General features: G+C 45.6%; 3 protein-coding genes and 1 pseudogene across 5 annotated transcripts; 2 read left to right on the top strand and 2 right to left on the bottom strand.

Annotated features, from left to right (window-relative positions):
* The first annotated feature begins 6931 nt into the window (after positions 1-6931).
* BTBD18 (BTB domain containing 18) lies at positions 6932-14486 on the top strand. The gene is made up of 2 exons (XM_059142839.1): positions 6932-7085; positions 12023-14486. Exons 1-2 carry the CDS (start codon positions 6962-6964, stop codon positions 14092-14094), a joined length of 2196 nt encoding a protein of 731 aa, XP_058998822.1. The 5' UTR covers positions 6932-6961; the 3' UTR covers positions 14095-14486.
* On the top strand, positions 8936-10709 carry LOC131818850 (large ribosomal subunit protein eL38-like; annotated as a pseudogene).
* A 347-nt stretch (positions 14487-14833) lies between the features above and the next one.
* On the bottom strand, positions 14834-16524 carry SELENOH (selenoprotein H). The gene is made up of 4 exons (XM_059142832.1): positions 16265-16524; positions 16033-16178; positions 15785-15916; positions 14834-15037 (listed from the first exon to the last, which is right to left on the bottom strand). Exons 1-3 carry the CDS (start codon positions 16372-16374, stop codon positions 15816-15818), a joined length of 357 nt encoding a protein of 118 aa, XP_058998815.1. The 5' UTR covers positions 16375-16524; the 3' UTR covers positions 14834-15037; positions 15785-15815.
* Positions 16525-17033: 509 nt separating this feature from the next.
* Positions 17034-26273, bottom strand: TMX2 (thioredoxin related transmembrane protein 2). 3 transcript variants are annotated; one of them, XM_059142797.1, is made up of 8 exons: positions 26013-26268; positions 19960-20020; positions 19604-19717; positions 19262-19338; positions 18917-19023; positions 18670-18735; positions 18437-18578; positions 17034-17893 (listed from the first exon to the last, which is right to left on the bottom strand). In XM_059142797.1, the coding sequence occupies exons 1-8, from the start codon at positions 26199-26201 to the stop codon at positions 17747-17749; spliced, it is 903 nt and encodes a 300-aa protein (XP_058998780.1). In that variant the 5' UTR covers positions 26202-26268; the 3' UTR covers positions 17034-17746. The 3 variants fall into 3 exon arrangements, with proteins under 3 accessions (XP_058998780.1, XP_058998783.1, XP_058998790.1); XM_059142800.1 differs by having other exon boundaries at positions 18449-18578; positions 26013-26263; XM_059142807.1 differs by lacking the exon at positions 17034-17893 and having other exon boundaries at positions 18449-18578; positions 18681-18735; positions 26013-26273.
* Between the last annotated feature and the right edge of the window lie 10 nt (positions 26274-26283).

Genomic DNA, 26283 nt, shown 5'->3' with positions numbered 1-26283 from the left:
TTCCTCATCTGCTTTCAAGGTGTTACATTTATTCACTCAATACACTGAAGTCACACTTTTATTAACTACACTTTTTTATTTTTATACTATATTTTTTATTTTTTATACTTTTTTCAATTAACTATACTTTATTAACTATAATCTGACCTTTCCTTATCTATCTAAACCAGAATTCCACTTCTCTCTGTTATGTGCCCTTCCAATTAAGCTGAAAAGGGCATTATCCACCCCCTCATATTCTGTCTGCAGTCTCACAGACCCTCATATTTGATCTCAAGTGGCCAAAAAAATGACTTCTCTCAAAAAGGCATCACAGCACGTTTGGTGGGCTTTAAACAAACCAGACTGGAAAAATAAATACATTTAACAGAGAAATAACAACCTCTCGCTCTCATTCTCTAGGAATCTTCTGCTACTATCTTCTCACGTCTTACTTTTTTTAAGATTTTATTTATTTGAGAAAAAGAGAGACAGAGTGCACCTGAGCCCGGGTAAGGGACAGAGGGAGAGAGTGAAGCAGACTCCCCGCTGAGCAGGAAGCCCAACGCCAGGTTCAATCCCAGAACCCTGAGATCATGACCTGAGCTGAAGGCAGACACTTAACCAACTGAGTCACCCAGCATCCCTCTTATCACATCTTCTACCTCTACTCTCCATTTAGTATTCCTGATCCTCCATAGCAAATTCAGAAGCCAAAGATGATTGCCAAAAGAAAACCACCAGCACAAGAAATGTTTGGGGGAAAAAAACCATTTGTTGATTCATTGGTTCCTAGATCAGACCCGTATTCTAGAATATTCTATGATCTTCTACAGATAGATTGGTCTTGTTTTCCTCACATCACCACTAAAAACTTGCAAGTATTTTGCCTTCCTTTTGTGTGTGCTTTCCTGTCTCCTCACCAGAAGATAAGCTCTATGAAGATATGAAAGGGTCTCTCTAGTTCAAGATATATCCCCAGAGCTCAGCATAAAATCTCACATTTAGCAACAGATGGATGAGTAAATGAAGTCGCTTGGCTTACCAGTTATGTAATCCTGGGGTAAGGCATTTTATATTAATGAATTTGTAGATAACATTTGAAATAAAGTTATATACAAATCAAAAAAGATATCTCGGGGGCAGCCTGGCTGGCTCCGTTGGTATAGCATGTGTCTCTTAATCTTGTGGTCATGATTTCAGGCCCCACATTGGGTATAGAGCCTATTAAAAAAAAAAAAAAAAAGATAACTCGGTGGTGAAAAACTTGTTAAAAGTTAAATCTATCTGGAACAGCTGTCTCCAAATAAAGCATCACAAGGATTAATACTCAGTGGAAAAACTGTTTACACTCAGGTGACCCAAAGTAAAAAGATGAGTTCCACTTGGGTTATTTTGAGCACCTTCTATGAGCCAGGTACTCTTCTAGATAATGAGTAGACAAGTACCCCGCTCTCAGAAAGCTTACATTCTAGTGGAGGGAGAAAGAAGATTTAAAAAATAAGATGTCAGACGGAACACTAAACCGAAATTTAAGAGAGACTGATAAGAATGACTTGTGACTTGTGCAACATTAGATGTCAAGGACAAACTCTCCGAGAGTTTGGCATTTAAGTTGAAATCTAAATGGGAAGAAGCAGACAACTATGAGAACATATGAACAACGGTAACTACTAATGCCAAAGCCCTCAAGGATGAAGCTGAAACCTGGTGGATCCAGCAGAGTCTCAAAATGAGGAGGGAGTGATAGAAATATGAAGGATTTTACAGGTTAGAGGAAGTTTTGATTAACTTACTCTCAGTAGAGGGAGGCCTGTGAGTGTTATCAACAGTAGAATGACATGATCTCAGATTTTGAAAAGATCTGCTGGCTTATGTGACAAATGGAATAAAGAGGGTAAGGGTGAAAGCAAGGAAATTAGTTTGAAGGTCAAGCTACTATAATACCGACCTGACTACAATGGCAGCAGTAAAAGTAGAGAGAAGTCAATGGATTGAGAATATGTTTAGACATACATGGTTGGTTTTTATTTCAGGGTTTTTTTTCTCTCCTTTGTTTTCTTTCTTTCATTTTGTTTTGTTTTGAATGCATTGAATATTACATTCAGTGCTCGATTTTATGACTCTCAAAGTGTGATTCTCCCCCCCACCACAGTCATCTCCACTTAACAAACAGAAGAATAGGAATCTATAGTAAAAGATTGGGGAAGAGCTGGGAAATAATTTTGTATTCAAAATAGAAATATTAAAAATAAGGGGGCACCTGGGTGGCTCAGTGGGTTAAGCCTCTGCCTTCTGCTCAGGTCATGATCCCAGGGTCCTGGGATTGAGCCCCACATCTGGCTCTCTGCTCAGCAGGGAGCCTGCTTCCTCCTTTCTCTCTCTGCCTGCCTCTCTGCCTACTTGTGATCTCTGTCAAATAAATAAAATCTTTAAAAAAAAAAAATCCTTTAAAAAAAGAAATATTAAAAATAAGTTAGTTAAATAAAAATTTTTAAAAATATTAAAATTATTATGTAGGGCTGAACGCTGTGCTGTCTCTACTTCTAAAATAGCTAAAACCATAAATGCCAAGGAGAAGAAACAACAAAAAATCAACTCCAAAAAGCACTGGCTAGACATACAAAGGAAGACAAAATATTTTTACTCGTTTCTACCCTCTGGTGGCTACACGTTACCATAGAATGTTTGTCATTTTTAAAGCTCTGGGTTGGAAGGCTGTTCACCATTCCCTTTAGAAATTCTACTGTCACAAGATATATTTAAACGGTGTTGGATTTAAAAAAAAGAAGAAATGAAGAAGTGAGTCCTTTCTATTTCTTGAAAACTAACCTAATCATAATAACAAATTCATGAGGGGATATAATATTTCTGTTTTTCTTTCTTTTTTTTTTTTTTTAAGATTTCATTTATTTATTTGACAGTGAGAGAAGGAACACAAGCAGGGGGAGTGGGAGTGGGAGAAGCAGTCTTCCTGCTGAGCAGGGAGCCCTATGCAGGGCTCCCAGCACCCTGGGATCATGACCTGAGCCAAAGGCAGATGCTTAGCGAATGAGCCACCTGGGCACCCCAGTATTTCTGTTTTTCTTATAAGTCCACAGGATCACTTCTACTAGCACTTCACCTGCTCACTCAAGTCTTTTTTTTTTTTTTTTAAGATTTTATTTATTTGACAGACAGAGATCATAAGTAGGCAGAGAGGCAGTCAGAGAGAGAAGAGGAAGCAGGCTCCCCGTCAAGCAAGGAGCCCTTTAAAAAAATCTTTAAAAAAATCATGACTCGGGGCTTGATCCCAGAACCCTTGGATCATGACCCAAGCTGAAGGCAGAGGCTTTAACCCACTGAGCCACCCAGGTGGCCCTCAAGTCTTGATTCCACAGCAAGATGTCATAAACAAACATTGTTCTGCCTTGTCTTTTTTTTTCTTTTTGCTTGCTTGCTTCTGCTAAGTTTTATTTATTTATTTATTTATTTTAAGATTTTATTTATTTAACAGACAGAGATCACAGGTAGGCAGAGAGGCAGGCAGAGAGAGAGGAGGAAGCAGGCTCCCTGCGGAGCAGAGAGCCCGATGTAGGGCTCGATCCCAGGACCCTGGGATCACGACCTGAGCCAAGGCAGAGGCTTTAACCCACTGAGCCACCCAGGCACCCCTCTGCTAAGTTTTATATCCTTTCACCAGTTGCTTCCTCTCCAAAACATAACTGCAACCAAAAATGTGTTCTGTTCCTTGAACTTTTTTCCACCTTAAGAGCAGGCCTCAAACTAGGAAAATATTACCTGACTTGGAAATGCACCCCCACCCCCCATATTTCAGTCAACCTTCCCAAATCCCTTAAAAATATTTAATTCTATATAATTGATAATTATGGTACAATTGACATACTCAACTCCTTTTTAAAAAGGTGTTAGGTATCAATAGAGACCTGTTTGAGCGCAGGGTACTACTCACCTCTCCTCACTCTTGTCTGTTCCTTTGCAGGGCATCTCCGCGATCGGCCTCCAGCGGGCTTCGGTGAACGCTGCTCTGGTTTTCACCACACTCTGTCACCGGTAGCTTTGGATTCAGCCATCTTCATCTAGAGCTGGACTTCGCAGAGCATCTAAATGAAACCAGGCCCCAGGACCTAACACACACACGGGTAAGAACCGCTGTTCAGATTTATAATGCGCATTGGACTTCTCTCTAAATGTTCAATCTTGAAATCCCTGTATTTTTTAAAATTAATTTGAGAGAGAGAAAGAGAGAGAGCATGAAAAGAGAGAGGTCAGGGGTGCCTGCGTGGCTTAGTGTGGGTTAAAGCCTCTGCCTTCGGCTCAGGTCACGATCCCAAGGTTCTCAAATCGAGCCCGGCATCCCGCTCTCTGCGCCGCGGGGAGCCTGCCCCGCCCCTCACCTGCCTTTCTACCTACTTGTGATCTCTTGTCTGTCAAATAAATTAAAAAAAAAAAAAAAAAATCTTAAAAAAAAAAAAAAAAAAAAAGGAAAGAAAAGAGAGAGGTCAGCGGGAGAAGCAGACTCTCTACTGAGCAGGGAGCCCAATGGGGGACTCGATGATCCAGGACTCCAAGATCATGACCTTAGCCCAAGGCATTCGCTTAACCAGCTGAGCCACCCAGGCACCGGAAATCATTTAATTTTTTTTTTAAATTTCACCCCTGAACACAACTGTTTCCAGTCAGGAAGCGCACTAAGTCACCTCTGGAAGGACACCGGAGGCCACTCCACACGGGAGGTTCAGCAACCCCCTTGGTCGCACCGGTTCTCTGAGATTTCGCGCAGAGTGGAATCTGTGAAAAGCCTGAATTCAGGCACTCCAGCCGAAATACCTCATTCCTGCGCTAAGAGAGCAGAGGCACCTGATCAAGGTGCGAGGAGAGCCCTCCACCGGCTTTTTCCTCCGCGAAGCCTGGTGCCATCTCACAGGGCCAGGGCCGTTTATCCACAGCCTCTTTCGAGGGATAGAAAGAGGTGTCCGGCAACCGCCTTGGAGCCTGCCTTAACTGGGGCATCCTGACTCTCTTGTCACTGAGATTTCATCGAGCCGAGGGAGAAGGCGGCCTCTATAAGGATCCCTCCCGAGCAGCCTCTTCCCACCTACCTCTCGCCGCCCGACCATCTTATCTTGGCTTAGCCCTCAAGTCCCTCGAGACTTAGTCTCCCGCCCAAAGTGCTCCTCTCCCTGTGATTGGTCGTCCAAGGAGCCTTCGGCCAATGGGGATGACGTATTCAGGCAGACGTCAGACCGAGGGCGGGGGGAGGAGGAAGGACGTCGGGCCCACAACGCGCCCTGCGCAGGGACGGCGGCGCGAGGTGTGTGGCGCGGGCCGCGTGGCCTCAGGCCCTCGCTGTCACCACGCCCCGGTGCAGGAGGGTGGCGGGGCCCGCAGCGGTACGAAGGCAACAGGGGGTGGCTGCAAAGCCCGTGCGGCTGGGCGTGGTGGTGACGGGGAGCCCTGAATTCGGGCCTCGGGGAACCCCACGCTCCATTCCCAGAAATCTTCGCGCCGAGAGTTCTCTCTTCAAAGGAGTTGGGCCAGGGCGGCCAGAGCGTGCGGGACGCCCAGCATTGCAGGGCCTTCCCTGAAGCCCAGCTTTCTCCGCCAACCCCGATTCCTCCATTCTGGACAGGGAGAGGAACCCTCAGGTCATTGGCCCACCTGAGCTGCTTTGTTAAACCTTCCCGCGCAAGGCTGGACTTTGGGAGGAAGCAAGGCAGGCTGGACAGAGGACCCAAGCACGAAGACGTCGGCGAGCGCCACTCCGACTGCCGAGCTCTTCCAGGTTGGGTCTGGGAGCGAGGCCGGGTGCTGGTGGGTTGGGAAGCCTCCCCAGAGCCTGTTTGGGACCTTGCAAGAGCAGCCCCCCTCCGCTCCCCATTTCTCTGGCTGAAATGGAAATTGAGCCTACCCCTTCTTAATTAACCCTTCCACTCTTTTCTTTCCTAATAGTTTGACGGGAACTGTTCAGATCCTCGGTGCCACCTGACAGAAAACTGCATACCAAGGAAGGAACACCAGCTGTTCCTTCCTGTGCAGTGAGTGTGGGGGTTTCCGTGCAAAAAAGCTGGGAATGGAGTAAGCCTGAATTCAGGATATCTATCCAGCTTGTATCAGGAAGGGTAGAATGCTTAATTATGCCTTCTCCATTGTTAGCCCGTCGATTCACCAGACTGACAAACCTAAAGGCTAGAATCTTTGCCAATTCCCAGGCCGTATTAGGCTTACTTTGGTCAAGAACATCTGAAGCAAGGGTGGCAGTGTCCTTATTTCTGTGAGAGATTTTCCACCGAGTTCAGCACCTGCTTTTCTTGACTGTGCACCCTCTGCTGGTTAGCGTGATAGAGCGAGCTCAAAGAAAAGAAGGTGTGGACAACTTCCTAGAGAATTGTCTATTCAGTGTTGTTTCTTTAGAAGTGTTAAATTGAGGTTTATACCTATGGAACTCAGGAAGAATACGAGTTGTCAGCACCGTAGGCGTTGAGTCTCAGGGGTAATGTGAATGAAGAAGGTTTGAGGATAACAACAATAGCTACCATTTTAGAAGTGATAGTTATTATGTGTCAGGCACTCGCGGTGCTAAGCAATTTTACCCGCATTGACTCATTTAATCTTTAAAACAGCTCCACCAGGTAAGTACTGTTATCATTACCACTTCCTAGATGAGAAAAGTGAGACTCAGAAGAGTTAGGTCATTTGCTTGAGATTATACAGCTAAGCTAATAAATAACAGAGCTGGGATTCAAATCTACGCTTGCTTCTAAGCTCCCACATGTAAACACTATGATATTCTTAAGAGACCCTTGGCACAATTTCTGGGCTTATGGTAACTCATCCCGTGGCTATTATCTCCCACTTTTAAGATTTTCCTACCATTTCAAAAATGAAAAACAAATTAGGTACAGGCATTCTTCTGAAATACACTTTCTCATCTACAGGAATCTGATCTGTGAAAACCTAGAAAGTTTGTTAAGAGACCAACATGTGCTCTCCTGCCAGTTCCAAAATCCTATACAGGAATCCCCGGTTTCTCCGGTTAGCTTTTCTGCAGCTTCATCACCAGCAACAGACTGGTGTGTTCTGTGATGTCCTTCTGCAGGCAGAAGGTAAGACACTAGTGTGGACTCAATTAAAATGTCAATATAGAATACTCACTATAGAATAAGATAAAATGAGTTCAGGGCCAGGGAATAGAGCACAAAACCAAGAAAATGTGCTACCACCCTTGAGCACTATAAGTTATTTGGTAAAGAGCTGTTTGTTTCTAGGACAGTTACTGTTTCCAAGAGTGAAAATGAGACTGTGCTTTTTTTCTCTTAAAACATGTAAGTAGAGGGGCAACCTGGGTGGCTCAGTCGGCTAGGCATCTGCCTTTAGCTCAAGTCATGATCTCTGAGTCCTGGTATTGAGCCCTATGTCCCACTCTTCCCTGCTCAGCAGGGAGTCTGTTTCTCCCTTTCTCCCCTCCCTCACTCCTAGGTTTTTTCTCAGGTGAATAAATAAAATCATTATTTTTAATTTTTTTTAAAGGTTTTATTTATTTGACAGAGAGAGAGAGCACAAGTAGGCAGGCAGGCAGAGAGAGAGGGGGAAGCAGGCTCCCTGCTGAGCATAGAGCCTGATGTGGGGCTCAATCCCAGGACCCTGAGATCATGACCTGAGCTGAAGGCAGTGGCTTAACCCACTGAGCCACCCAGGCACCCCAGTAAATAAAATCTTAAAAAAAAAAAAAAAAGAAAAGAAAAGAAAAGAAAGTAATGAAGTAATGTAAAGTTTATTAAGTGTAGAAATTCTGTAAAAGGTGGATAATTAAAATGTAACAGGGTGATTGTGAAGATGGAGCTAACATACATACAGGACTTAGAACAATGCTTTTAATGTACAAAGCACAATATAAGTGTTAGACAATACTATTACATATATTCTCATTTTCTTGCCAAACTTTTGCTTAATTTTTCTCATCTTCAAATAAAAGGTTTTTGTTGTTTGTTGTTAGACTTAAAAATATATAGTTTGTTTCCACCCCTTTCCTTTATACATGGAATGTTCAGTCAGTATGAAGTAGAGCCTGGTATCATGTATTTTTTTTAAAGATTTTACTTATTTATTTGATAGATCACAAGTAGGCAGAAAGGCAGGCAGAGGGGTGGGGGAAAGCAGGCTCCCTGCTGAGCAGAGAGCCCCATGCAGGGCTCAATCCCAGGACCCTGGGATCATGATCTGAGCTGAAGGCAGAGACTTTAACCCACTGAGCCACCCAGGCGCCCCTATCGTGTATTTTTGTTGGTTTTTTAAGTAGACTCCATGCCCAGCATGGAGCCCAGTGGGGGGCTTGAACTCATGACCCTAAGATTAAGACCTGAGCTGAGATCAAGAGTCATACCCCAAACCAACTGAGCCACCCAGGCGCCCTGAGCCTGGTATCCTATAAAAAGCCCAAGACTAGGGGTCAGAGTCTTAGCTTTGTTACTTAGAAATTAAGTGACAAATACCCAAGCCTCACTTCATCTCTCTGGAGCTCAGTTTCTTCATTTATAAAAAGGGATTATGACAACCAACATCGTGTAGCACTCTGTACTTTGCAGAGTACATACAATATCATCTAGTGTCTCATTTGATTCTTACAACAGTCTTGTGAGATAATGTGATATGGTTCCAGTTCTACAGATGAATGAATTGAGGCTTAGGGAGTTAATTTGTCTTGCCTGTTGGTTCTCTTAGTAAGTACAGAATTGGAATTCATTCCTTAATTCAAAATTTTTTAAAAAAACAATTGCCTGTTGTATGTTATAACAGTGTACAAGCATGGGCATATATACTGTATGAAGATAAAATCCCTTCTTATACGGAAATCACGTAAAGGGGAGAGAAACCTGAGATAACAGTGGATCCAAGTAACTGCAATATAATAAATAACACTGAGACAGGAGCACAAGAGAGGGGCACCTTCCCAGACATGAGGAGGTTGGGGGACACAGGTTAGGGTGATTTTCTTGGAAAAAATAATCTCTTAGTGGAGATCTGGAGGACAAACAGGAGTAGAAGGAAGTGGGGAAAGATTTCCTCAGGCAGAGAAAACAACATGTACAGAGATGAAGATGCAACCAAGGATTTGTGAGTGGTTCACTATGGCTAGAGGGCAGACTCCAGGAAGTATATTGATGAGAGATACGGGGAGAGAAATTAGCAGCAACGTGTGAGTTCTGAAGTGTTGTGCAAAGAAGTAGGTCTTATCCTCAGAACATTGGAAAATGTATTTATTTTGTTTGAGATTTATTTATTTTAGGGCGCCTGGGTGGCTCAGTGGGTTAAGCCTCTTCCTTTTGGCTCGGGTCATGATCTCATGGTCCTGGGATGGAGTCCCACATCCGGCTCTCTGCTCGGTAGGGAGCCTGCTTCCTCCTCTCTCTCCGCCTGCCTCTCTGCCTACTTGTGATCGCTCTCTGTCAAATAAATAAATTTTAAAAAATTTTTTTAAAGATTTTTATTTATTTATTTGACAGACAGCGATCACAAGTAGGCAGAGAGGCAGGCGGAGAGAGAGGAAGAAGCAGGCTCCCTGCCGAGCAGAGAGCCCAACATGGGGCTGGATTCCAGGACCCTGGGATCATGACCCGAGCTGAAGGCAGAGGCTTTAACCCACTGAGCCACTCAGGTGCCCTAAATCTTTTTTTTAAAAAAGATTTATTTTAGAAAGAGTGTGTGTGTGCAAGCGGGGAGAGGCAGAGGGAGAGGGGGCAATCTCAAGCAGACTCGCTGCTGAGTGTAGAGCCTGCCACAGGGCTCAATCCCATTACTCTGAGATCATGACCCAGAATGAGACCGGGAGTCAGAAGCTCAACTGACTGAGCCACCCAGGGGCCCCAGAAAATGTATTTAAAGGTATTAAGAGGAAGGTCATGATCAGATGCCTACTTTAAAAATAGCACTTAGGCTGCATGAGAATTATTGGATTGGATTGTTGTTAAGCCCAGATAGGAGGTCATTTTGGAATCCAGAGAGGGAATGGTAGCCTAAAACTAGACATTGAGAATAGAGAAAAATGTATGGTTTATAAACAAAAATAATTTACAAAACTTGGAGCAGTTAAGGGCTTAAGCTCTGTAACGAAACTCCCTGGGTTCAAATCCTCTTCCTGTGACTTGCTAACCGTGTAATTGTGGTCGATATGTTACTTAGCTATGCCACGGTTTACTCATCTGTAATAGCAGCTACTTCACAGGATTGCAGTGAAGAGCAAATGAATGAATACTGGTAAAACCCTGACTTAGTATATTACATGGCATGCAATAAGGATTCAAGAAATAGTATCTTTTTTTTTTTTTTTTTTTTTTTTTTTAAGATTAATGTTTGAGGGGTGCCTGGCTGGTTCAGTCAATGGAGCCTGTGACTGTTGATCTCAGGGTTTTGAATTTGAGCCCCATGTTGGGTGTAGAGGTTACCTAAAAATTTTTAGCTTTTCCATCCTCCTTGCCACTTGCTGTGCTGGCTGCACGCTCCCGAGTCGCTCCATAGCCACACCTTGCAAAATCAAGGAAATCAAGGACTTTCTGCTCACGGCCAGGTGAGGGATGCCAAATCCATCAAGAACAAGAAAAGTAAGGATAACATGAAGTTTTAAAGTTCGGTGCAGAAGATACCTTTACACCTTGGTCATCATAGACAAGGAGAAGGCAGAGAAACTGAAGCAGTCCCTCCCCCTGGGTTTGGCAGTGAACGAGCTTAAGTGAACCTGGCCCACTGATTTGAACTATATTAAAGTTTTAAAAATTAGGAAAAATATCTTTAAAAATAAATAGATAAGGGACACCTAGGTGGCTCAGTGGGTTAAGTCTCTGCCTTCAGCTCGGGTCATGATCTCAGGGTCCTGGGATCGAGCCCCGCATCAGGATCTCTGCTCAGTGGGGAGACTACTTTCCCCTCTCTCTGCCTGCTGCTCTGCCTGCTTGTGATCTCTCTGTCAAATAAATAAAATCTTTGAAAATAAATAAATAGATAAAAATCACTGTTTGATTAGATACAGAGGTTAAAGGAGAACAATCAAAGATGACTTGTAGTTTCCAGGCTTGGGCAGCTGGATGTAAGAAATGGGAGGTTTTGGGGTTAGGGAACGGAGTTCATTTTCTAGAAAGGTTGATACAGGCTATGGCATGTTTAGTGGCTCAGGAAAAAGGTATTTGGGCAGAAGTAGGACCTGGGAGTCAGCAGCAAGCCTTTGGAAATGGAAGCCATGAGAGAGACTGAGATTGCCAGGGAAGTACCCATAAGGAAGGTGGCTGAGGACAGACCACTGCCTGGTAGGTAGTGCCTAAGAGGAGCAGGAGAGAATTGAACCGTGATTGTCTACATCCAAAGCTCACATTCTATTACAAACAGCTTCTGTAAAATTTTTAATGAACTCTCCTGTGAGTCTAAAAAAAAAAATTTGAACTTCTCCTTTGTGTCAAGCAGCGGGTTATACCTCTGTGAGCAGATAGTCTCAATCATAAAGCTTCACTTCAGTGAAGGAGATGGACACTTACAATATGGGTATCTAAGTGCTCTGATAGCTAGAGTACCTCCTCGTGCCCAGAAGCACCTAACCTAGACTTGACGTGGGATGGGGAAAGGCTTTCTGAAGAAGTAATGACCAAATTAGATTTTCAGGGTTTTGTTTTTGTTTTAAGATTTTATTTATTTGAGAGAGCGAGCAGGAGTGGTGGTTGGTCGGGGCGGGGGGAGGGGCGTGCAAAAGGAGAGGAAGCAGATTCCCCACTGAGCAGGGAGCCTCACAATCCCAGAACTCTGAGATCATGACCGAAGCCCAAGGCATATAGTCAACCGAGCCCCCCAAGCAGTCCCTAAACTAGATTTTGAAAGATAAAATGGTGTTAGCTAGGTAATGACAAAAGGTTCCAGGCGGACAGAAGGAACAGATTTCTCCTATTTGAACTTCCATGGAGGAAAACTGAGAGAAAGAACAGCACATTTGGGTGGTAAAGACTCTGCTCAGCCCATGAACATGCCAGTTTGCTTAAGATAAAGTGTTTGGACTTCCTTCCAGGTGAGGCAGTCCCAGCTCATTGCTGCATCCTGTCAGCCTGCAGCCCCTTCTTCACAGAGCGCCTGGAGCGGGAGAGGCCAGCTCAGGGTCGGAAGGTGGTGCTGGAGCTGGGGGGCTTGAAGATCAGGACACTCAGGAAGCTGGTGGACTTCTTATATACCTCAGAGATGGAAGTATCTCGAGAAGAAGCCCAGGATGTGCTTTCTGCTGCCCGTCAGCTCCGTGTATCTGAGCTAGAATCCCTTCAGCTAGAGGGTGGGAAGTTGGTGAAGGCTCCCCAGGGCCGAAGACTAAACAGGGAGTGCTTACAGCCTCCAGCGGCTGCACCAATCTCTGCCAGGGTGGTGGCATCCAGCCGCCACCCTCGGACTCCACTGCCTGTGACCCAGACTCCTTGCCCTCTTGGGCCAGTGAGATTGAAGTCCTCCGGGAAGGACGAGGGGCCCCTAGAGAAAAGCAACCGACAGAATGCAGAGAACTTGTCTGGCAACCTGCTCAAGAAGAAGGCCAGAGCTTGCCCAACTCCACAAGAAAAAAGCTCTTCACCATCAAGCCACAGTCAGGGACCAAGAGAGAACAAGAGTGACCCTGCCATTGTTCCTACAGCACTTTCTCCACCCAGTATGTACCCTTCTGTAGATGAGCGGCTATTGCCCAGAAAGATCAGACTGAGTCGCTCAAAGCCGTCTCCTGATACCTGTACATCCAAGCCTTCTAGCATGGTAAGCAGACCCACCTCAGTACCCACAGCCCCTGGCCGGCGCCTTTGGCGGCAGAAGAGTATAAATAAAGTACCAGAAGACAAGGAGAAACCAGGGAGAGCTAGTCCTCTACAGAGCATCCCAAGCCCATCTGGCCTTGGGAAGACAGGTGGGAGCAAGAAGCGGAGCCCTGAAGTCAGGGCACCGAACTCAGACTCTGTAGAAGAGGGGCAAGTTGGAAGAGTGAAACTTCGGAAGATTGTCAATGGGACATGCTGGGAGGTGGTACAAGAGCCTCCCCTCAAAAATTCTCAAGACAGCCCTCAGATCCTGGAAGCTCAGCACTTGGAAGAGACTGCGAGTACTCAGCCATCCTCACATAAAGAGCAGGAACTGTCATCTGCTCAGGTAGACCTTTGTCAGGACTCCCCCTTGTGCTCTAGACTCCAAGACATTCTGCTCTCTGCTAGCCGCTCCCCAGACCACGCAGTAGTGAAGTCTGAGTTCGGGTCCAGTCCAGAACTGATAGGGAAGGAACCTGGGTTGACTATGGACTGCAGAGAGCCCTATGCATTTGACACAGCCCTGCTGGGGCAGCCCTGCGAAGCCGAGGAGTACCGCATCACGAGCGCTGCTGCCACCAGCGAGCTAGAGGAGATCCTGGACTTCATGCTGTGTGGCTCAGACATTGAGCCCCCCATAGAGCCCCCCATAGGGTCTCTGCAAAGTCCTGGAGGGGAGGGCTGCAGGACCCCTAGCTATCATCTGACAGAAACAGGAAAGAACTGGATTGAAGGGGATGAATGGTGTTTGCCAGACTTGGAACTCTGGCCCAGGGAGCTCACAGGACTGGAAAAGGAACCAGTTGGTGAGAACAAAGAGCCAGTTGAGCCCTTTAGCCCCCTTGTTATGCCTTCTGAGAACAAAGAGCCAATTGAGTCCCTTAGCCCCCTTGTCATACCCTCTGAGGTGAGTGAAGGAGAGGTACTTTCAGTAGGAGGTTCCTGGACTCCAGATCTGGAAATTACCAGTTCCCAACCACTGGATGGTCGGAGAGATAAGCTTCATATGGACTCTCTTGACCTTCCCCAAAGGTCCTATGAGGACCTCTCACCTCCCTGTTCGAACTGGATGGACACTGGGCCAGAAGTGTCCCTAAGTATGGATGAGGTGTTGTATTCTGCTCCAGAGGCGGGCAAGGAGGTACCTGACAACTCTGAGTTGTTGGACACGCTTTCTGCCAGCTCCGAAGAGGAAGAGATTGATGTGGTGGACTGGACATCAGAGGGGAGGCTGGTGCCCACTGGTATTCCCTCTGTGTGGCCCGACCCTTCCTCAGAGTCAGACACAGAAGTGGACATACTAACGTAGAACAGGAAGTAGGTTAGGGGCAATGGGAGGGTGGGAAACGTTGGCTAGTGAAAGGGATATTGACAGAGGCTAGCATATGCCAGGTCCTCTTAGCACAAGAGGCAGGTATACTCCTAGCTCTCTTAAGGTCCTTTCTTCTCCCCAGGCTTTGGGAGCCAGGCAAAAATAGTACCATAGGTACAAAATTATGAACTTGAACCATCTTATTTCATTGTAATCTATTTTCCAGTTAGTGATAAACAAGTGAAACTATAAACTGTGGTCCCCAACTCTACTGGATCATAAGTAACAACCAGCACCAGGTCTCCTAAGTTATGAAGCATCTAGTCACTGCTAATTCAATAATAAATGAGAAAAAATACTTTCTACAAAACATAAAATATTTTAGAAGGTGTGAAAACAGTGCTGGGGTGGAACAAGTGGGTACAACTAACAGGACATTTTCCCATACCTAACATGTGTGGCTTATTGAGTCCAGTATGGGAGGTCTAGCCAGACCTTTGCAAGTGCCAAAAAGACATAACCCGTCATCACTTCCAAGAAGTGAGTTGATAAACATAGATGCTTTTTTTAAAAAAATAAATTATTTGCTTTTTTTCCCCCCCACAGTTTTTGCAAGTATTTCACATGATCTACCAGAGAACCTAGGAGCTCCAGGTTAATTTGTGACCTCAGAATATGAAAAAAAATACAAAGGGAGCCAATCCCACAAAAAGCTGGTTTTGTCCATTTCTTATCATAAGATTAAGTTTTACTTTATTATTCAAACACTTTATTTCAACTTTTATTGAACCAAATCCAAGAACTGTTCAATGCCTTACTAGCGGGTTGCCTCACAAGTGAACCATCCTTTCTGGAGGGGAAGAAACCACGATTTCAGGTACATGACTAAAGTTTGGCCATGTTCCATCATAAGTGCTCCAACATCACCAGAGACAGGAAGCTGTAAACATGACAAGGGAAAAAAAAAGTTTAGAGAAAGGGTCCAGGAAATCCAAAAGTCTGAGGAAGCTGTGCCCCCCACCCCAGAACCCACAAACCAAGGAGAATTCAAGAATTGCACCCTCCCCCCTTTTACTTAGCATATCAGGTGCCTGACAACGTGTCCAAGGACTAGAGATAAAGACCCGTCAAATCCTTGGGGTTATGAGGGATACTACTGTAGTTTTCACATGGGATTAACAGAAAACATACTACAAACGAAACAAAAAACACAAAAAGGTAGGGTAGGGATAAGCACACATGAGGTTACACAAAAATTCTGGCCAGTACAAGGCGGGGAAAATAGCAAAAACAAGTGTTAATAACTTTAACTCCCAAACGAGGAAACCAGTGGGATTTTATACCACCAGCTTTAAGAAACGAAAACAACTGCCATCAGGGGTGCAAAATAAATCTAACGGAAACAAAAAGGGCCCGTACCCCCACCCACGGCAATAATCCACATCTTTAAAGGGCACAAATTGCATTTCTACAGTCATTCACATTAGCATCAGCACCCTGTAACTTAGCTCAAAACATGCGTCCAATTAGCAAATGGCACACCAACAGGAAATAATTTTACTGCCGAGTTCTAGTTTTCCTACCCAGGAGCAAAGGGGAAATCCTGAGCAAGAAAAGAAGTTGTAGATCGTGTGTGCAACGAGGGCTGCTTCGCAAATACCCAAATCCACCCAAGCCCCCTTCAAACCTCAGCGTTGAGGACTTCTATCCAAAACACCCTACGAAAGGTGCTTCTTCAGCTCCTTCACCACCTCTTGAGGCTCCGGGAACTTCAGTTTGCGTGGGGGCCCCTTCTTAATCCCAGTCCAGAGCTCCACACCTGGGAAAAGACCAATAAAGCCAGTCACTTTGGAATGCACCAGCACGTCCCCCAAATGCCGAGGTGCCCACGGTCTGAGACCAGCGCCTCCCGCCTGCCCCCGGGCCTCGACTCACTGCTGCCGTCTGGGCGCAGCAGCGTCACCTCGAAGCTGCCCCTCCGGGGCTTGGCAGGGTTCACCTCCACGGGAAGCTCCGGGGTCTCCAGGCGCAGCGCCTGGCTCAGGGCCGCGGCGTTGCGCCCGTAGACGCGTCAGCTCGTGCTAAAGAGAAACGGGGAAGGTCAGAGGCTGGGGCTTTGGCCTGCGACGCCCTAGTCCGCCTCCCCGGGCCTCTCCAGGCCCCTCACCAATGCTCGATCACGACGGTCGCCTCCCCTGCCTTCGCTGGCCTCTCCTGTTTGGCCGCCGCCGCGACCACCGCCACCTCGGCCTTCCGCTTTCTCCCACGAGAAGCCATGGCGCCCTGAGATCTGCCGGGAGCCGAGCCGGCCTGGGCGCGAAGAGGGGTCCGGCCCGCACCGCTCCCAGCTCCAAACCACGGGCCCGGAAGCCCGCCGCCGGAACAAAGCGTCTCCCTAGCTGCGCAGCGCGTGGCCCGGCGCACACGTGGTCTGGGGGCGGGCTCCCTGGGCACAACCACTCTGCCCGCGGACGGGGGGCGGGCCTCTCAGGACATAACCACTCTGCTCGCGGATGGGGGGCGCTCCCTGGGGCACTACCACTCTGCACGTGGCGGCGGGAGCTACAAGAAGCCCCAGACCGAACCACCCGCGCTTGCGGAGGGGCGCGGACTAGGCAGCTCTCAAACAAGCCTGGCTTCACACAGGCGTTTCTGCAAGCCTCCATCGCGCTAAATAGCTTGGACCACAACATACAAACCCCACCCCCCGCTCCCTGGAAACCGCGGCCCAATCCCAAACCAAACCCACAGCCTAACTCCGTGAGGTCAGTACTCTGGGATTCAGGTAACTAAACTTCTCAGGTCCTGGGGGCCATTGCTGGGCAGTTGGAGAAACTCAACAGGATGGCCTTTGAAGTTTAGGAGGAGATAGGCGCTTCCTCTGCAAGGCCAGGCTTTTCTAATAGGCGAGGAACACACAGAGGCACAAACAAAAGGAAATCCCAGTTTCTTTATTATGGAAAACCATCAACTGGGCGTTGGGAGTAGGGAGTAAGTGAAAGGCCATTCCTGCCCAAGGGCTTTCTCTGGGAGGCCCCACCTCACAAAGGAATGTCTCAAACCTATTCCCCTTCCTCCCAAACTCCAAAAAATAGGGGGATTATGCAATATTATCTTCGATGAGTACACTCAGTGGTTAAAGGTTCCTCCTTGGGACCAATGACAAAATTAGCCTTATACTTTTTAATGAAGGCCACAGACCAAGCCAGGAACTGCCTAGAGAAGCAAGTGTCCTTGAGGGAAAAGTCCTAGCGCAGACTCCATACACAGGCATCTTCTGCTGGGTTGAATATCATCTAAGCAGACTGTGTAGGACAACTAAGAGGAGGGATGAACACACAGCATGTTGGAGACATGTGAGTGATGGACAAGAACTGATAACTGACCCAAGCTTGGAGGGAAAGCATTTCCTCATCCATGGCAGATTTCTCCCTTCTTCCAGTTAAAGTTGGTCACAGCAGTGGAGGCCATCCTGGAGGGTGCCTGTCAATTCCCTGGAAGCCTCTTTAAAATCAGAAGCAGCACCCTGCCCCACTCAGGGATAGCCAAAGGAGAAAACATAAATAAAAGGCCCAGGCCTTACACAAGGCTTGTGGTTACAGGAGGGGCAGGGCCTCAGAGGTGAGGAAGCACTGACAAGGCAGGGATTCTATTTGTCCTTCTTGCTTTCCCCATCTGGTACTTCCATGGGGTTTGAGGCCACAGGCCGCTCCTCAGGGGTATTGTCTCCACCCTTTGATAGCTTCTTGGCCCGTTGATACAGTTCATTCAAGTTGAATTCTCGGATCACATTCTCCTGCACAAAAGAGGTACATACACATATCAGGGTTCTGGTGGGACAGACCTTACTAGGAAGTAAGAAGTATTCAGACACTTAGACAGTCTAGGAAAAAAGGAAGAAAAGGACAGAAATCTATTCTAATCTAACTCCTTTTTTGGGTACCTGGAAGAGTCAACCCTGTACAGTTAAGTAAGTACCCAGTATGCGACCATCCCTGTGCCAAGAATTACAGCTACACTATTTAATATCCTCTACAAAACAACCCTGTGATCCGAGTGTTACTCTCTTCAATTTTCTGCTAAGGAACCTCAGGTCTACAGACTATACTGACAAGGGCTCTTGAGACTGAATCTTAACTAATAACTGTTCCCCTGTACTTGGAGTTCTGGCACATGGTAGAAGCACAACAAATTTTGCTGAGTGAATTCATGAATGAAATCCGGTAACTAGTCCACACCCTCAAAACTAGTGGGCCAAGCAGCAGAGCCAGGAATCAAACCCAGGTTGGACTCCAAAGCGGACCACTGTTCTACACCCTTCTCCAAACCACTCGCTCACTTTTTCAGATACCTCAGAGAAGGTCCAAGAGACAGCTCGTCCTTTCTTGTCAATCTGTGGCCGCCGCATGACCTCTTTGCCACCTTGGAATAGGATCAGGGTAGGGAGCTGCTTGGTGAGGGGCGATGTGCTCACTTTGTACCTACAGGACCCAGAAAGGGCTCTATAAATGCATCTGTCTACATCACTGCAAGTGATTTACTGCTAGGCCCTCTGTCTAGGCCCTTACGTACCGTGTACTAACATCAGTGTAGCGTCCAACGTCCACCTTCCCAAAATTTAGTCCTGTACAGTTGTACCTAAGAAAAATATATTATTTACATAAGGAAAGAAGACAGTGGGCCAAGGGAAGTGGAAATACAAATATTTAGGGAGGGGGGTGAAACGCCTTTGGTTGCAATGTGAGAAATCAGGTCCAAAAACAATGAGAGGGAAAGCACAGCACCTCCGCTTCCGTCATCCCTCCCATACAGTACTCACTTGAGGGAGAGGTCAGCATAGATAGGAGCGAACGACTGGCAGTCATTAGACCAATTGGCAAAGAATTCCACAATCCAAGTGACCCTCTTGTCCCGCTCTAGCTCTTCCTGCCACACACAAGGAAGAACCAGTGAGGTGAATCACAAAGGCTTCCAGAAAAGTTCAGACTTGAGCATCTAACTCCTCACCCTGGCTTTCCCTCCCCTCTCTCCCTCAGTCCTGAAACAAACCACAGTACCCTTGATTTCCAATCTGAAGCAGTTACTCCTCCTAGTGAGTAAAAAGCACAACTACAAAAACACCCACAAAGGACACAAGAAACAAGGAGAGAGGAAGAGAACTCACATCAATGGTTTTATCACTGAAGTACTTGATGTACTCAGGGCCCATATACAGAGGAGGTTTACACGTCATCAGGAACACTAAACATGGAAAACAGATGTCAGAGGAAACAAATAAAGCCTACAGCAGGAGATTTACTTCCAAACTGACTCAAAGATTTTAGGACCCAAAGAATATGCACTGTGGACATATGCAGACCACTGGCACATTCCCTTCTTCTTAAAGTTTCTGTAGATTCTTATCACCTGAGCCACATACATAATTAACTAGGTAAAAGATATGGAAGAAGGGTATGGAGAGACCGATCTGGGGTTGGAATTTGGTTCCCACAACCTATCTCCTTACCTATGCAGAGTGTGATGTAAAGCAGGCCCATGCGAATATCCAGACGGAAGAAAAGAATTGCATTGGCCACTTTACTAAACATGAAGATGTTGCCTATATGTTGCTCCACAGTGACTGAAACACAAAGAGGTCACAGGTCAGGCTGGGCAGCATGCTTCTATATCCTTTTTGTCACTCTTCCTGTGGTACTTCGAAATGGGAGAGGGGAAAGAGGATAAAAGTCCAAGATCAAATTCAGCTCTGGCATGGAGTGAGGGACTCAGTCACCAGATAATGCCCCTCTCCTAACAAGGATGAAGCAGCTCCAGAGGGCATGTGGCCTGAGCTGGAGAAACTGAGGCGCAGGCTAAACTTACTGGATCTGCGGTTCTTCATCATCACAATGGCACTGAGGAACATCAGGATCTCCACTTCTCTCTGGAACAGAATCAAAGTGATGGGAAGGCCATAAACACACACGCTTTGGGTGGGGAAGGGAGCCAAATACAGACTAAAAACCAACAGAGACCCAAACTGGCGATGGTACCAGCAAACAAATAACTGGCGTTGGCGAACATGTAGTGGGAACACCACTAGTCAGGTTCTACCCTGCCACAAACTTGCTGGTGCCCTTCGGCAGATCACTTAACCTCTGAGCTTTGGTTTCCTCATTGGAAGAGTATCTGTCTCAAAAGGTTACTGTGAGGAGTACATGAGATAATAGGTATGAAAGAAATGCATAAAGCCCCAAACCACATGATATTGTAAGACAGTATTACCAACTCAAAATAAAACAAAATAAATAAAACTTTTCCCATCCAATATTCATTGTTTAATCCATGCACCTTTAATAGGCTTTGAGAGTTGAAGGGGGCCTCTCAGAACTTTAGAAGGCCCTTCTCAGTACCTTGGGCTTTTAGTTCTTTCTCACTCCCTGGGCTCTAAGGCCTGTGAGACAGGCAATAATCACGTCCAAGAAACAAGGTAATTTCAAAGAGTAAAGACTGTAATGCATAACAAGGATCCTGTGAGAGAAAGCATGCGAAGGGAAGGCAACTAGTCTAGATGGTCTGAGGCCTACCAGACCTTCCTGTTTACAGTACAGGAACCCAGATCACTATTTCACACAGAACCAATCAACCACAATTTACAGCTAGAAGTCAGGGACCTTAGGTCCTGGGTTTTTAGCATCAGTTTCCAACAAAAAGTAATCAACTGGCTTTAGCAACAGACATATAAAGTGGGAGCTAGGGAATACAACAGATCTTACTAAATATTCCAGAGCAGAAAGCAGCACATTTTCACAAATGAAGTTGGGTTGAGAGCTGGTATTTAACAAATGTGGAAAGATGAACTTAAAAGAAAAAAGAAAAAAAAAAGGACCTGTGGTCAAGCAGGAGGCCAAAGTAGGAGTGAAAGGAAGAGTGCCTAAAGACAGTGGGTCACTGGCAAAGACTGGCTATGTATACTCCAAACTCTGTTTCTGTTTCCTCCTGCGCATACTGCAGCTGGATTCTCGGTCTACTTGAGCTGAAGGAGCACTGTATGACTAGTATTCCTGCGTGGAATGTGAGTGGAAGCCATGTGCCACGTCTGCGCCAGCCAGTAAGCAGGTGTGTGTCCTCGCATTCCAGCTTCCTGTCCTCATCGGCAGGCCGGCTGATGATGGCAGGACCCTACGGCCATAGGGGGAGGCAGAAGGAGCCAGGGTTCCAGACAAACGGTATAAAGCAGAGTCCCTTTTGGTCATTCTGCATGTTTGTTCCTTGTTTTTAAACCTTTTATTATGGAAAATTTCAAACATACATAAAAATAGGCTACTAGAAGGTAGCAGAATGTGCCCCCCCCCCCAATATGCCACTTTGGATTATTCTGCATAATAATTTTGAGCCTAAAAGCAATTAAGAAATAGATACAAGAAAAGCTCCTTGCCCTCTATTTGTCTAAAAGCAAGACATAATTTTTCTTTTTAGATTTTATTTATTTATTTGAGAGAGAAAGCGTGTGCAAGCTCAAAAGCGCAGGGAGGATAAGAAGGGGAAGGAGAGGAAGAGAATCTCAAGCAGACTGTGCACTGGGCTCAGAGCCCCACACCGGGCTGGATCTCAAAACCCTGAGCCAAAACCAAGAGTCACAAGATTAACTGACTGAGCCACCCAGGTGCCCCGAAGCAAGACATAAGTTTTTTTGTTTGTTTGTTTGTTTTTTAAGATTCTATTTATTTATTTGACAGAGAGAGAGACCACAAGTAGGCAGAGAGGCAGGCAGAGAGAGGAAGAAGCAGGCTCCCCGCTGAGCAGAGATCCTGATGCAGGGCTTAATCCCAGGACCCCTGGGATCATGACCTGAGCTGAAGGCAGAGGCTTTAACCCACTGAGCCACCCAGGCGCCCCAAGATATAAGTTTTTAAAAATATTCCTCCAACCCTTACCAGAAAGGACAAAAGTTAATCAAGGGAGACAAGTTTAGACCCTATCAGCCTGGAGACAGCACCAGAGGAAACTAAAAAAACAAACAAGAGCCTTTATCTACCTTATTTTACCTTCCCGCAGTCTGCTGTTCTTGGAAGCCTAAAACTTCTCTCCTTTGTGCAGTCATTTCTCCAAAAATGTATTGCTCTTTGTTGAGGATATGATATAAGCCAGAGTTCTTTTTTTTTTTTTAAGATTTTATTATCTATTTGATAGACAGAGATCACAAGTAGTCAGAGAGGCAGGCAGAGAGAGAGGAGGAAGCTGGCTCCCCACTGACCCTGAGACCGTGACCTGAGCCGAAAGCAGAAGCTTTAACCCACCGAGCCACCCAGGTGCCCCATAAGCCAGAGTTCTAATCCACCTCTGAGTTAATTCATTTTCCCTGGGTATCTCTAGTACATACATGAGATATACATGTTAATATACTTGTCTTTTGTTTTTAATCTGTTATTAGAGGGGTCTCAGCCAAGACCTCGGAGAGGTGGAGGAAAAATTAATTTTCCTCCCCTACAATACTTTAATCCCTTCTACTCAGATTTAACAGTAACATTTGGCAAAACAGTTCCCTTTCATCTATGCTACCCACTTTTTTTGGAGAAACAAAGCAAATTCTAAACTTGAGTGTGTATCTCTTACATATAAGGACTTTCTTTTTTAATAGAAACTTTTTTTTTTAAGATTTTATTTATTTATTTGACAGAGAGAGATCACAGGTAGGCAGAGAGGCAGGCAAACAGAGAGGGGGAAGCAGGCTCCCTGCTGAGCAGAAAGCCCAATGCGGGGCTCCATCCCAGGAACCTGAGATCACGACCTAAGCCCAGGCAGAGGCTTAACCCACTGAGCCACCCAGGCGCCCCATGGACTTTTTTTAAAAGGGGGGACATGGTAGAGAGGGAGAGACATAATCTTAAGCAAGCTCCACACCCAGGTTGACCTGAGCAAAATCAGGAGTTGGATACTTAACCAACTAAGCCGCCCAGGTGCCCCAAGGACTTTTTTTTTAAAGAAGTCCCCCCCACACACACACCCCTGCCAGGTCTTTTTAAGTTTGTTTGTTTTAGTAATCTCTACTTCCAATGAGAGGCTCAAACTCACAACTCCAAGATAAAGAACTACATGGTCTTCCAACTGAGCCAGCCAGAGTCAGTTACCCTGAGACTTTTTTTTTTTTTAACAAACCAAAATACCATTTCACACTTAACACAATTAATAATTCCTTACTGTCATTTAATACTTGGTCCTTATTCAAATGATACCCATAATTTCAAATTATCTTTGTGCAGTTTGTGCAAATCAGGAACAAGCAAGCCAGATCTATGCAATGCATTTGGCTTATTTGTTTCTTTGATCTTCCTTTATCTCTAAAGAACACCTATTCTTGGGGCGCCTGGGTGGCTCAGTGGGTTAAAGCCTCTGCCTTCAGTTCAAGTCATGATCTCAGGGTCCTGGCCCACATCAGGCTCTCTGCTCAGCAGGGAGCCTGCTTCCTCCACCCTCTCTCTGCCTACTTGTGATCTCTGTCTGTCCATTAAATAAATAAAATCTTTAAAAAAAAAGAAAAAAATAATAAATTAAATATTTTTTAAAAAAAGAGAGAGAATATCTATTCTTCATTTTTATAAAATCCAATCTACTTATCTGTTGAAGACATTGAGCCATTTGTCCTCCTAACTTTCCCACTTTCTGGATTTGGCTGCTTGCTAACTTAAGGTATGTGTTCTTCTGATGATGGTTTTCAATCACCCATATTTCTTGTAAAGTGGCAATGAAATCTAGAGGCTTGAATACAATGCAACCCAAATCTTTTGCCAGAAATACATCATGGGTGGTGCTAAGACACTCCCTATTGCCTCCCTTCAGAGGATACCCGATCCTTTCATCTGACGGTTTTAGTATCCACAGATGATCATTCCCTAGGTTTATCATTTCATTAGGGTTGACATATGCTTTTGTTTTTATTTGGTTGGTTGGGTGTTTGGGGTTTTTTTTTGTTTGCTTGTTTTTGTTTTTAGTAAGCACTATGCCTAATGATGTGGGGCTTGAACACATGACCCTGAGATCAAGGGTTGTATGCTCCACTGACTGAACTAGTCAAATACCTCTGCTGAATAATTTTTAAAATGTTATCAATCCTTGACACTTCTGGGTGGTTCAATCGGTTAAGTGTCTGCCTGTGGTTCAGGTCATGATTCCAGAGTGCTGGGATCAAGTCCCACATCAGGCTCTTTACTTACTGGGGAGCCTGCTTCTCCCTCTGCCTGCTGCTGCCCATGCTTATGTTCTCTAATAAATAAAGTCTTAAAAAAATAAATTGTATCAATCCTTCCATGTTTATTAGCTCAAATTTATCTAAAGAAATCAATTATTTGGGGCGCCTGGGTGGCTCAGTCATTAAGCATCTGCCTTCGGCTCTGGTCATGGTCCCAGGATCCTGGGATCTGGTCCTGCACTGGGCTCCTTGCTTGGCAGGAAGCCTACTTCTCCCTCTCCCACTCCCACTGCTTGTGTTCCCTCTCTTGCTGTCTCTCTCTCTCTGTCAAATAAATAAATTAATTAAATTAAATTTAAAAAAGAAAGAAATCAATATTTGTCTATTTCATCAGATTTTTCTCACACTAGTCTAATGCGATATTACAATGTCTATGTCATTCACCTCACTTCATGTCACCTCACTTTATCATCTGATATCATCATTAGAAGGATGAGTATAGTACAGTAAGGTATTTTAAGGGAGGTAGACAGAGAGACCACAATGACCTAATTTTCATTATGTTACTTTGTTATAATTGTTCTAATTTACTATTAGTTATTGCTGTTAATCTCTTACTGCATCGAAATTATAGATTGATTTATATATATATATATATATATATATATATATATATAGGACAAGACATTGTATATATAAGGTTTGGTACTATCCAGGGTTTCAGGTAACCACTGGGGTCTTGCAATGAATACCCCCACCATCCCAGCTGCCCCACATAAGGGGGGACCACTATAAAAATAGGAACTTCTGAAGTCGCATGGCTACAATTGAACTTATCAGTAACACTGGGAAAGGGCAGAGGAAGTATGAAAGCATTAACAAGGATGGAGAATAAAAATAAGGGAGTGGGTCCCAGTAAAGGTCAGGATTCACTCTGGGGACTGGGAAAGACAAAAACTCAGGTTGAACACCCCCCCCCCCCCGCCCCCAACACAGCTGCAGCTGTAGAGCAGAGAGCACAGAGCTTCAACTCATTTTTCTCGGCTCTTACTTAAGTACAGGAAGCGTCTGGAGAGAGATTTCTTTACAATTTTTTTTCTTTCTTTTTTTTTTTTTTTTTTTTTTTACAATTTCTTTCCAACAAGTCTAACACTTGTGTTCATTTCTGCATCCTCAGGATGCAGCAGAGTGCCCAGCAGATAGCGCATGCTCTCTGCTCTCTCATGTTCACTGAAGGGACGGCTGATGGAGTGTGCAGGTACTATGGCCAAAAAGTTGTTTCAGGTCGCATTCACTCACTAGTTGACTCATGAGTGACTAGTTTGGCAACTCGCCTAACCTAACTCATCTAACCACGCCGAGATCAACGTCTCCATTAATAAAACCGCAGTACTACCACCCTCCTTTATCTCGCTGGCTCAGGAGGCTTTTCGTGATGGGTAGCCCTGTAACACTACACACGTGTTGAGATTGGGTACAGCTGCTGACCAGCGTGGATGGTGAGATGGAAAGAACCCTGAACTGAAGAATCCTAAGAGCCAGGCTGTTGTGCAAGTTCACCCGCGGTTTTCCCATCTTAATTAAGCATGAAAGGGTTTAGGCTCGATGACGGTCCAGGCCCTACATTCTAACTATCTGGAAGTCCGCTACAGGCTCGGAACCTCAGGTATCCTTAAAAAGGTGAACCTCGGGGCTCCGCATGCAACCTCGGGGAACAGGGACAGTGAAGGTCGCGGGGTCCGCTCACCCAGTCAAAGTCACACGGGTTGCCGTCTTCGCGTTGCGTGGGGAGACTGTTGCAGAGAGGAGGTAGCTTCCTCACGAGTAGGAATGCAACAGAAAGCAGGGCTGACAGAAGATAGTAAGGTCGGGCCAGCCATCGTGAAAGTCGTGGCACCGAATACACCAGAGCAATTAGAGGTGCCAGGACCGCCATCTTCCCGGCCTTTGCGGTGCCCGCCCAGCTTCGGTGTCTGTAGGTCTGGTCCCGCCTCTCCCACCATTGAGACTTCCATTGG

Source organism: Mustela lutreola, chromosome 1 (genome assembly GCF_030435805.1).
Source record: "Mustela lutreola isolate mMusLut2 chromosome 1, mMusLut2.pri, whole genome shotgun sequence".
Taxonomy (NCBI): domain Eukaryota; kingdom Metazoa; phylum Chordata; class Mammalia; order Carnivora; family Mustelidae; genus Mustela; species Mustela lutreola.
The sequence above is the reverse complement of the archived record's forward strand: the minus strand, read 5'-3'. Positions and strand labels throughout refer to the sequence as shown.